Below are 12,875 nucleotides of genomic sequence, written 5' to 3'. Positions count from 1 at the left end.
TTCCAGTGGGCACCTATCACTCATCCTTGCATTGAGTTTACAATCCAAATGAATGATTTCATACTTCTCACTTTGAACTCCAGATTTGCCCATTTACTTTATTCCTCAAAGCCATTTTGTAACTTTCTACTTTATTGACACTACTTAGTTTGCCATTTAACAAGATTCTGCCACTGAATTTCTACACATAAATTTTTCAGTCTTTCATAAAGGATGTTTGAAAATAAACCAAAATGCTTTGGAATTACCCAACCAAGGTGAAGGCATCTCCTGTCAAATTGAGGTTGTAACCATTAACCATACTCGAGTAGATGTATAATAGTTAAACTACCCAGAGAGGTTAGTTCGTATTCTACCATGGCAGCTGGGAACTTTAAGTTTAAATAATTACATAAAGTAACTATGAAATTAAAGGAGAAATAGTAATGTTAATCGTGAAATTGCCATTTTGTCACTTAAACTCATTTGGTTCATTAACTTACCCAGTCTAGCTTAACGTGCATCTCCAGATCTAACAATGTCAACTGGGACGGTGTGACCTGAACTGCTTCCTCATTTAATGGACAACAGGGGGTGGACAACAAATCACAGCATTTCCATAGACATTCTATGAACAATGAGTTTTTATTTAAATCTCCAAAACAATTCTTATATACAAAACAAAGTTGCTTTTAATTCCATATGCTGTTAATTTTATTAACAACTTCCTGTATGGAATATTATGAAATGCATTCAAAAACTTTAATTGGCAAAAAAATATAAACTTGTTCTGTTAAATGATCCCTTCAGTGCAGTTCCATCAGATGAGTGTACCTTTGAATTCTCTTGTGCGTGAAAACTGTGCAACCCTTGCATGAGCAACAGAGAGCAGGAAATCACATTTTCCAGAAATAAGGCACACATTGCACATTATTGTCTACAATGCAGGAATGGACAGAGGTGCTAACTACAAAAAAGGCCACACATTCTACAACTTAACGCAAAAATTAATTATAATTGCTTACAAAGTGTAATCTTATTAAATGTTGTTTGAAGCAACTAGTGTATCCCATTCAATTCCTATCCTTTAGCAGTCTTAAAGGCAAAAGGATTGACTTTGATTAAACTTCAACATGTTGAAAACACTGTCTACACTCACTGCAGTACTCTAGTGAATACGTTTTCAAAGAAGAAATAACTCAGAATCATCATTTACAGACTTAGCCCCCAATCCAGTTTTGAATTCTTCTCTCAGCCTTCTCTCTCTCTCTCTCTCTCTCTCACTTCCAACACATAAATTAACATATTGGGTCCTTTCTCTTAGCTCCAGTGTACAATGACACAGGTGATCCATTAGTCACAGAACAAAAGCAATCTCCAAAAGCAGATATACTGTAGGGATATCTGACCCACAGTATTTTAGGCCAAACAATTATGACAGCTAAGTAACTTCACACTTCTTGTAAATGAAAACATTAGTTCCTCTTATTGAAGCAATATGATTTTGAAATCTGTTGCAACTAACATTACTTACTGTATGATTCACAGTACAAAAGTCCACAGTATGAAGTGTATGTGGTGTGTTCTGAGAACAGGCCTACAGTATTTCCCCAAGATGAATCATGTATTGATTAGTGTTTACAAAAGGAATACTAATACCTCTGGAATAAAGTAGAGGATTTAAAATGTTCGTGATTGCAATAAACATAGATTAATTCCTTAAGAGTAGCAGACAGTTATCTAAAAAGCTGCACGAGATTTTATATCGAAGACTATTTCTCATGAACATCTTGTGCGCTCAGTGGCATCTTTCACAAGCCATGTTGAAATTTTGCCTTTGACGTTGTGAAGTTTGTTTGTTTGCTATGTGCATGACGAAAATGATCGTGGTCTTTCCATGACCACGATTGTTCTTAGCAATGTTTTCTAGAGAAGTAATCTCGGGATTGCTGCCTGTGCCACGTGCTAGCGAGTGCAAGAATAGCATGATCGGGTATATTACTGTGTGGCTGAGAGACTGGTGCAGGGGGCAGGGCTTTGGATTCCTGGATTATTGGGGCCTCTTCTGGGGGAGGTACGACCTGTACAAAAAGGACTGGTTACACCTGAACCCAAAGGGGTCCAATATCCTAGCAGGCACATTCAATAGAGCTGTTAGGGAGGGTTTAAACTAATTTGACAGGGAAATGGGACCGGAGTGACAGGGTTGAGGAAAGGGAAAACAGAAATAAATCAAAGATAGCATGCGACAGAGATTATAGAAAGAACAGGCAGGAGATGAGGCTTAATCACAGCCAGTGGCATGAGTCACAGGGCAATAGAGGCGTGGTACAGTTAAAACAGAAAGCAACAAATACTGAGACTGAAAGTGTTATATTTGAATGCACACAGCAAAAGGAATAAAATGGACGATCTTGAAATTCAGCTATAGAATAGCAAGTATGGCATTGTGGCCATCTCTGAAACTTGGCCAAAGGATGGCTGCCATTGGGAGCTGAACGTCCAAGGATACACGGTGTTTTGGAAAGATAGGTTAGTAGGCAGAGGGGGTGGTGTGGCTCTGTGTATAAGAAATAATATTAAATCATTAGAAAGAGATGACATAGGATTGGAAGGTGTAGAGCCTCTATGTGTTGAATTAAGAAATGGCAAGGGTAAAAGAACCCTAATGACAGTTGTATACAGGCCTCCAAACAGCAGCCAGGATGTGGATTACAAATTACAGCAGGAGATAGAAAAGGTGTGTCAGAAAGGCAATGTTATGATAATCGTTGGGGATTTTAACATGAAAGTGGATTGGGAAAACCAGGTTAGTACTGGACCTCAAGAGAGAGAATTTGTGGGATGTCTGAGGGATGGCTTTTTAGAACAGCTTGTTGTTGAGCCCACTAGGGGATCGGTTGTGCTGGATTGGGTGTTGTGCAATGATCCGGAGGTGATAAGAGAGCTTCAGGTTAAAGAACCCTTAGGGAACAGTGATCACAATATAATCGAGTTTACATTGAAATTTGAGAGGGAAAAAATAAAATCCAATGTGTCATATTTCAGTGGAATAAAGGAAATTACAGTGGCATGAGAGAGGAACTGGCCGAAGTTGACTGGTAAGGGACATTTGCAGGAAGGACAGCAGAGCAGCAATGGTTGGAGTTTCTGCAAAAAATGAGGGAAGTACAAGACAGATACAGTTGAAGTCAGAAGTTTACATACACATTAGCCAAATACATTTAAACTCAAGTTTTTCACAATTCCTGACATTTAATCCTAGAAAACATTCCCTGTCTTAGGTCAGTTAGGATCACTACTTTATTTTAAGAATGTGAAAGGTCAGAGTAATAGTAGAGAGAATGATTTATTTTAGCTTTTATTTCTTTCATCACATTCCCAATGGGTTAGAAGTTTACATACACTTTGTTAGTATTTGGTAGCATTGCCTTTAAATTGTTTAACTTGGGTCAAACATTTTGAGTAGCCTTCCACAAGCTTCTCACAATAAGGTGCTGGAATTTTGTTCCATTCCTCTAGACAGAACTGGTGTAACTGAGTCAGGTTTGTAGGCCTCCTTGCTCGCACACGCTTTTTCAGTTCTGCCCACAAATTTTCTATCGGATTGAGGTCAGAGCTTTGTGATGGCCACTCCAATACCTTGACTTTGTTGTCCTTAAGCAATTTTGCACAACTTTGGAGGCATGCTTGGGGCCATTGTCCATTTGGAAGACCCAATTGCGACCGAGCTTTAGCTTGCTGGCTGATGCCTTGAGATGTTGCTTCGATATATCCATATAATTTTCCTTCCTCATGATGCCATCTATTTTCTGAAGTGCACTAGTCCCTCCTGCAGCAAAGCACCCTCACAACGTGGTGCTGCCAGCTCCATGCTTCATGGTTGGGATGGTGTTCTTTGGCTTGCAGGCCTCACCCTTTTCCCTCCAAACATAACAATGGTCATTATGGCCCAAACAGTTCAATTTTTGTTTCATCAGAGCAGAGGACATCTCTCCAAAAAGTAAGATCTTTGTCCCCATGTGCACTTGCAAACTGTAGTCTGGCTTTTTTAAATGGCGGTTTTGGAGCAGTGGCTTCTTCCTTGCTGAGTAGCCTTTCAGGTCATGTCGATATAGGACTCGGTTTACTGTAGATATAGATACCTGTTTCCTCCAGCATCTTCACAAGGTCCTTTGCTGTTGTTCTGGGATTGATTTGCACTTTTCGCACCAAAGTACGTTCATCTCTTAGGAGACAGAATGCGTCTCCTTCCTGAGCGGTATGACGGATGCGTGGTCCCATGGTGTTTATACTTGCGTACTATTGTTTGTACAGATGAACGTGGTACCTTCAGCCGTTTGGAAATTGCTCCCAAGGATGAACCAGACTTGTGGAGGTCCACAATTTTTTTTTCCTGAGGTCTTGGCTGATTTCTTTTGATTTTGTTTGTAAACTTCTGACCCACTGGAATTGTGATATAGTTAATTAAAAGTGAAATAATCTGTCTGTAAACAATTGCTGGAAAGATTACTCATGTCATGCACAAAGTAGATGTCCTCAACATCTTGCCAAAACTATAGTTTGCTAATATGAAATCCGTGGAGGTGATTAAACAATGAGTTTTAATGACTTCAACCTAAGTGTATGTAAACTTCTGACTTCAACTGTATATTCCAAATAAGAAATTTTCAAAGGGAAAAAGGGAAAAGGACACTGCCATGGCTGAATCGATAGATTCTGGCATTGTACGTGATGACTGGAAAATGGCAAATGTTACTGCGCTATTTAAGAAGGGTGGGAGGCAGCAGAAAGGAAACTATAGACCTGTTAGCCTGACATCAGTGGTTGGGAAGTTGTTGGAATCGATTGTTAAGGATGAGATTACGGAGTACCTGGAAGCACATGACAAGATAGGCCAAAGCCAAGCATGGTTTCCTGAAAGGAAAATCCTGCCTGACAAACCTACTGCAATTCTTTGAGGAAATTACAAGCAGGGTAGACAAAGGAGATGTAGTAGATGTGGTGTACTTAGATTTTCACAAGGCCTTTGCAAGGTGCCACACATGCGGCTACATAGCAGGACCAGAGCCCATGGAATTACAGGGAAGTTACTAGTGTGGGTGGAGCATTGGCTGGTCAGTAGAAAACAGGGAGTGGGAATAAAGGGATCCTATTCTGGCTGGCTGCCAGTTACCAGTGGAGTTCCACAGGGGTCAGTATTGGGACCACTGCTTTTTACGATGTATGTTAATGATTTGGACTACGGTATTAATGGATTTGTGGCTAAATTTGCCAATGATACAAAGATGGGTAGAGGAGCGGGTAGTGTTGAGGAAACAGAAAGCCTGCAGAGAGTCTTGGATAGTTTAGGGGAATGGGCAAAGTGGCAAATGAAATACAATGTTGGAAAGTGTACGTTCATGCACTTTGGTGGAAGAAACAAACGGGCAGACTATTATTTAGATGGGGAGAGAATTCAAAATGCGGAGATGTAAGGGGACTTGGGAGTCCTTGTGCAAGATACCCTAAAGGTTAACATCCAAGTTGAGTCGGTTGTGAAGAAGGCCAATGCAATGTTGGCATTTATTTCTAGAGGTATAGAATATAAGAGCAGGGATTGATGTTGAGGCTCTATAAGGCACTCGTGAGACCACACTTGGAGTATTGTGTGCAGTTTTGGGTCCTTATTTTAGAAAAGATATACTGACATTGTAGAGGGTTCAGAGAAGATTCATAAGAATGATTCCAGGAATTAAAGGATTACTGCATGAGGAACATCTGGCAGCTCTTGGGCTATATTCCCTGGAGTTCAGGAGAATGAGGGGGAATCTCATAGAAACATTCTGAATGCTAAAAGGCCTGAACAGATTAGATATGACAAAGTTATTTCCCATGGTAGGGGAGTCTAGGACAAGAGGGCACAACTTCAGGATTGAAGGACGTCCATTTAGAACCGAGATACGGAGAAATTACTTTAGTCAGAGGGTGGTAAATCTGTGGAATTTGTTGCCATGAGCGGCTGTGGAGGCCAACTCATTGGGTGTATTTAAGGCAGAGATTGATGTCTTGGCTAATCAAGAACCTATCTAAGGGTATGGGGTGAAGGCAGGGGAGTGGGGATGACTGGAAGAATTGGATCAGTCCATGATAGAATGGTGGAGCAGACTCGATGGGCCGAATGGCCCACTTCTTCTCCTATATCTTATGGTCTTATGATCTAAGTAGTTTGCCATTGCCTTCTTCTGGGCAAGATGGGTGACGCCAGTCATTATCAAACCTCTTCAGAAATTGTCTGCCTAGGTCAGTGGTCATGTAACCAGCACATGATATGCACCTGCTGCTCATACGACCATCCACCACCTGCTCCCATGACTTCACATGATCCTGATCAGGTGACCTGCAGGCCAGCAGAGGGAAGGAACACCTTACACCTCCTTTGGTAGGGATGTATTTCCACCCCACCACATAATGAATCAAAACAAGGGACTCAAAAATGTACACATGCCTGAGTGAGAAGGGTTATATTCAGCCCCACTCCAGTCAATTCCATCAGTAAGAAGCAATAATGTCGACTAGAATACCAACCTGATGTCTGGCAGGTAGGTGTCAAGGGTGGCATGACTCTGTTGGTAAAACATGAAATCAGATCCTTAGAAAGAGGTGACATTGGATCAGAAGATGTAGAATCCTTGTGGGTAGAGTTAAGAAACTGAAAGAGTAAGAAGACACTGATAGGAGTTATGTGCAGGCCTCTGAACAGCAGCCAGGATGTGGCTACAATTATAAAGGGAGAAGAGAAAAGGCATGTTAAAAAGGGCAATGTTATGATAGTCAAGAGGGATTTCAATGTGCAGATAGATTAGGAAAATCAGGTTATTGCTAGATCCCAACAGAGAATTTGTACAATACCTACAAGGTGGCTCTTTAGAACAGCTTGTAGTTGAACTCATTACGAGAAAGGCAATCTTGCAATTTTTCTTCAAGTATAGAAAGGACTTTCATACTGTTGTGTAATGAACCAGATGGGATTAGGGTGCTTAAGGTAAAGGAACCTTATTGGATATGGGGGAAGTAGGCCATTTGGCCCATTGAGTCTGGTTGATCCATTTTTCCTCTCAGCCCAAATATCCTGCCTTCTCCTTGATTCCCTTCATGCTCTGACCAATCAAGAATCTATCAATTACTGCTTTAAATATACCTAATGACTTGGCCTATGCAGCCACCTATGGCAGGCAATTCCAAAGATTCACTACTCTCTGGTTTAAGAAATCTCCCCCTCTGATCTCCTTTCAAAATGGACTTCCCTCTATTCAGAGGCTGTGTCCTCTGGTCTTAGACCACCCTACCATAGGAAGCATCCTCTCTACATCCTAATGGTGCCTAACGGCGACTCCTTTACTTGCATCTTCAGAAACAGCTCTATTTCCATCTGTAATATCTCTAGTTTTCCCTTTCAGGGTTCTTTTGAAGATGCTGACCTGGAGTTACATGCGGACTTCAGTTTCGGTTCTTTGCGGGAATAGGACCCGCTCTCATGGTTTCACAACATGCCATTATTCGATATACCAAGGATGCGGCCTAAGAGATTAGCTCGTCTTTGGAGTTCCAGGATCTTGTGGTTCTAGAGACGGGCAGACCGAAGGTCGGTGTCCTGGCAGGAAATCAGCATGTCATAGGAGATGGAAGATCTCTGGCTGTGTGCCCAGAGATCCGAGATCTTTGGGCATAGAGCTCGGAAAAAGCAATGCAACAGACTTCTAACATCATAAATCAACAAGTTTTTTGTTATGTCTACTCTCTCGCTGTGAAATGGAAACACCCCTTTCTCCCTTGTTAGGGAGAGAGAGAGAGAGAGGCTGTGGCATGTTGAATACAGGGTGAATGAGTAGTCTTTGGGGTAATGCAAGTCTATGTCTTTGCTGTTGCTTTGCTGCATGCTTGAGTGCTCGGTGGTGGGTGCTGATGCTTTTGTTTTGCTGGTGGGGGGAGGGGGATTATTGCTTTGCTGCTGCTTACGTGTGGGAGGGAGGGGAGCTGGGGAGGCTGTGGGGTTCTAACATTTAACTGTCATTCATTCTTTGGGGGCACTCCTCTGTTTTTGTGGATGTTTGTGAAGAAAAAGCATTTCAGGATGTATATTGTACACACTTCTCTGACATTAAATGTACCTTTGAAACCTTGGAAACATCCACTCTTTCGAGGCCTTTCAATATTCCATAGATTTCAATGAGATTCCCCCTTTATTGTTCTGAATTCTAGCGAGTACAGGCCCAAAGCCATCAAATGCTCCTCATATGATATTCCTTTCCATCATGGAAGCATTTTCATGAACCTCCTATACACCCTCTCAAATGTCAGCAAACGTTCCTTAGATAAAGGGCCCAAAACTGCTCACGATGTTCCCAGTAAGGCCTCAGCAGTGTGTTGTAAAGTCTCAATGTTACATCCTTGCTTTTATGTTCTAGTCCTCTCAAAATGAATGCTAACGTTGCATTCGCCTTCCTCACCACCAACTCAACCTGCAAGTTAACCTTAAGGGAACCCTGCACGAGGACTCCCAAGTCCCTTGGCCCCTCAGATTCTCGAATTTTCTTTCCATTAAGAAAATTATTTACGCTTTTATTTCTTCTATCAGAGTGCATGACCATACATTTTCTGGCATTATATTCCATCTGTTGCTTCTTTGCCCATTCTCTGTCCAAGTCCTTCACTAACCTCTCTGTTTCCTCAATAGTACCAGCCCTTCCACTGATCTTCGTATCATCTGTATCTTGGCCACAAAGCCATTAACTCCATCATCCAATTCATTGACATATAACATAAAAAGAAGTCCTAAAACTGACCCCTGTGGGACACCACTAATCACTGGCAGCCAACCAGAAAAGGCTCCTTTTATTCCCACTCTTTGCCACCTGCCAATCAGCCACTGCTTTATCCATGCTAGAATCTTTCTTGTAATACTGTGGGCTGGCTTGCAGCTTGTTAAGCAGTCTCATGCATGGCACCTTGTCAAAAGCCTTCTGAAAATAGAAGTACAAAACATCAACTGATTCTCCTTTGTCTATCCTGCTTGTTATTTCTTCAAAGAATTCCAACAAATTTGTCCGAAAAGATTTTCCCTTGAGGAAACCATGCTGACTACGGCCTATTTATCATGTGCCTCCAGGTACCTCAAAACCACATCCTTAGCAATGGATTCCAGCATCTTCCCAACAATAGAACCCATAGTATTACAGGAAAAATAGTAGCATGGATAGAAGCAACACACATAAGAGTTGCTGGTGAACGCAGCAGGCCAGGCAGCATCTCTAGGAAGAGGTGCAGTTGACGCTTCAGGCCGAGACCCTTCGTCAGCATGGATAGAACTTTGGTGATTGGTAGGAGGCAAAGAGTGGGAGTAAAGACAGCCTTTTCTAAATGGCTGCCAGTGACCAGTGGTGTTCCACAGAAGTGGGTGCAGCGGCTGCTTCTTTTTACATTGTATGTCAGTGATTTGGATGACAGAATTAATGGGTTTGTGGCCAAGTTTGCAGACAATACAAAGTTAGGTGTAGTGTTGAGGAAGCAGGGAGGCTGTAGGACAGACTAATTAGGAGAATGGGCAAATAAGTGGCAGATGGAATACAGTGTTGGGAAGTGTACGGTTGTGCACTTTGGCAGAAGGAATAAAAGCTTAAACTATTTTCTAAATGGGGGGGGAATTCAAAAATCAGAGGTGCAAAGGGAGTCCTTGTGCAGGATTCCCTAAAGGCTAATTTACAAGTTGAGTCAGCGGTGAGGAAGGCAAATATAACGTTAGCATTCATTTCGAGAGGACTAGAATATAAAAGCAACAATGCTTTGCTGAGGTTCTACAAGAGGCTGGTGAGGCCTCAATTGGAGTATAGTGAGCAGTTTTGGGCCCCTTATTTAAGAAAGGATGCAATGACATTGGAAAAAGTTCAGAGGAGGCTCACAAGCACGATACCAGGAATGAAAGGCTTATCGTGAAGAGTGTTTGATGGCTGTGGGCCTTTACTCAATGGAATTTAGAAGAATGAGGAAACGTCTCATTGAACCCTATAAATATTGAAAGCTCAGATAGAGTTGATGGAGAGAGGATTTTTTTTATGGTGGGGGAATCTAGGGCGAGAGAATCAGAGTAGAGGAAAGTCCATTTAGAATGGAGATAAGGAGGAATCAGTGGAATTTATTACCAAAAGTGGCTGTGGAGGCCAGGTCACAAACGAGAAAATCTGAAGGGTCTTGGCCCAAAACGTCGACTGTACTGTTTTCCATTGATGCTGCCTGGCCTGCTGAGTTCCTCCAGCATTTTGTGTTGTGGAGGCCAGGTCATTGGGAGTATTTAACGTGGAGGTTGACAGGTTCTTGACTAGTTATGACATGAAAGGTTACAGGGAAAAGGCACAAGAATGGGATTGAGAGGGAAATGGATCAGCCATGATGAAGTGGCACAGCAGATTTTATGTGCCAAATGGCCTCATTTTGTTCCTATGTCTTATGGTCTCATGTCAGCATGAGATCTTACTTAAAAGATGAATGCATCAGGTACATGCCCAATTGCAAAACGGTCATTAACTCTAGGGAGCCCACAAAATGACGCATATACAAAGATAAAGCATCATGTGGATCGCAACAAGGAATATGCAGCTATTAACCCATAATGAAATTTAGAAATAAGAGATAAAAAATCTTTCCTGGTTATTTATTTGCTGTCAGTCCGGTTCACACATTGACATGAGAATATACAAAACTTACTATGTTCAGATCCAAACATGACATAATTGTTAAAAATCAGAAAGTAGATCTAGAACTGGATCATCAAGCCAATATAAAACCCAAAATAAAACCCCACTTTATTTTGGAGTGCTTCAAACTGCCACTAAATTTGCCAAAAACAAGACTTGTAAAAATGCAAATGTTAAGGTTAGTTTTGATGAGTCATGCCCGTATAGATGCACAATCAAATCTCATATATGAAATAGAGATCTAATTGATGAAAAATTGTTTAACTGCAATCAGAAATCACCTTAACACGGATAACGTTGTGCTATGACAAATACCCCTGACTGTATTTCCTTACAAAATAAAATATCCTAACAACCATATTAAAGGATCCTAAAGAGGCTTTGTTTTAAATTAATCAAGTCATGGTTGGAGATAAGTATGTCTCATCAATAAAGCATAGAGCTACTTACATACGCAACCAAAGAGGTACATTCCCGTATTACCTAATCCTTTTTGTTTCCTTGCCAGAAGGGAACTTGGATACCAATTTTTTAAAAAAAACGTCATCAGGTAGTAACACATTTCTGCAACAGGATAGACTGCTGAAAGAAAAGGGATCCTAGATAAGAGTGCTATCAAGAAAATAATTATAAAGTCCTGATGAATTGAGAATATTTGTTAAAGTCACCTACACATTGTTGACAGATCAGCTTTGTAGCGCTTCTGCATTAGGTCGGTGCTCGGAGAATAGTTTTATTCACCACAAACACCTGTTTATTTTTTTAGACAACAGGAACCAACCTCCTCCACTTGAACACTGTACATTATTAAATCGCATATTTTCAAGCTCGGATGACCATTTAGGTGAGGTGGCACATTTTAAAACTAAATGAAAATTGCATTGCTTCGCGCCAATAAAAAAATAAACCATTTGGCAGAAGGGCGAAATCGAAAGGGGTTTGATAAACTGAAAGCTCAATCTTTGACAATAGATCACCAACAATTTTACAAGAAAGCAAGGATCTAGAAAGTCCCGAAACATTGATTAATCACCAAGAGAGTACAGAGGTTTTTGTTTAGTTCACTACTTCCTCGTCAACGTAATCCCTACCTGAAATTTTCTCTTGGTAACCCTTGGTGAAGAACTGCATGGCAGTGGCGGCTCTCCACGGCGTCCGCAAGAGCCCCTGTCTCCCGGGATCCTCGCCGAGCCCTCTCAGGATAGCCGAGTACGCAGCTTGCAGGCTCGGCAAGTTCATCTCATTATCCTCGGTGCTGCGAGTCCGTTCCGCATTCCACTGAGTTGCCGCTCTTGGCTGCGCAGTCCACTGCGGCGACTCCGAAAGTCCGTTCAACCAGACTCCCGTTTCATCGCTAGCGGGCACCGGGAGCCTGCTCGAACCGGCACCACTCAACGCCACGGCCTTGCTCCCGTCAGCGAGCTGCTCTGCGTAATCCATGAACGTTGTGTGTGTGTGTGGTTAGACAGCACCTTACGGTGACGAAAACGGGTCTGTCCGCTGTGCAAGCCGCCAGTGCTCGTCTCCTTTAATACAAGTAGGATTTCAGCGGCAACCTGTCATTGGCTGCGTAGGTTGCCGCTCCCCCATTTACAGAACACATTCATTCATTGAACACTCGGCTGAGATTAGTGACAAAACCGCCTTCACTCAACCCCAATCACAAATGTGAAAATAGAGGAGGCAGATCTGGAAAACTAGGCGAAGCCGCGGCAGACGGAATTTAAAACGGACGAGTAATGAACACTAAGTAGATGGTCAAATTCTAGTAGTGAGAAAATGGCAGAGAAGTTTGAAGTTTCGGAGTGTTCGTACTTTGAGACTGTAGGGTGCAAGTCCACAGCTCGTTGAAAATGTTGACACAGATGCTTGTCCTAACAGATCACTGGTTTGAGAATCAGAGTGGGGATGTTATGTTACAGTTGCACGTTATAAACACTGATTATACCACATATAAAGATTATTGTGTACAATTTTGGCCACAGCACTACAGGAAGGCACTGATAGGCATGAGTACATTAGAGATTCTCCAGCCTGCAGCAAAACCCAATCACACATTGTGCATCCAAAAATATATCAGAATTGGGAGCAGGTGTATTATCACTGACATAAAGTGAAAGTAGCTGTTTTGTTCAGCAGTACACAGTTTTATAAGACATGACAAGA

The 12,875-nt window shown here is 41.8% G+C and overlaps 1 protein-coding gene across 2 annotated transcripts in view; it reads right to left on the bottom strand.

Moving 5' to 3' along the window:
• Positions 1 to 12,260, bottom strand: part of gch1 (GTP cyclohydrolase 1) — a 46,495-nt gene extending 34,235 nt beyond the window's left edge. The window contains exon 1 of one of the 2 annotated variants that reach the window (XM_072268598.1): positions 11,801 to 12,260. In XM_072268598.1, the coding sequence (XP_072124699.1) occupies positions 11,801 to 12,149 (349 nt within the window). In that variant the 5' untranslated portion in view covers positions 12,150 to 12,260. The remainder of the gene's footprint in view (positions 1 to 11,800) is intronic. The other variant, XM_072268589.1, reaches the window with a different exon arrangement.
• Positions 12,261 to 12,875: the final 615 nt, after the last annotated feature.

This window comes from Mobula birostris, chromosome 1 (genome assembly GCF_030028105.1).
Source record: "Mobula birostris isolate sMobBir1 chromosome 1, sMobBir1.hap1, whole genome shotgun sequence".
Lineage (NCBI taxonomy): Eukaryota > Metazoa > Chordata > Chondrichthyes > Myliobatiformes > Myliobatidae > Mobula > Mobula birostris.
Note: the sequence above shows the minus strand (reverse complement) of the source record. Positions and strands in the feature narration are given on the sequence as shown.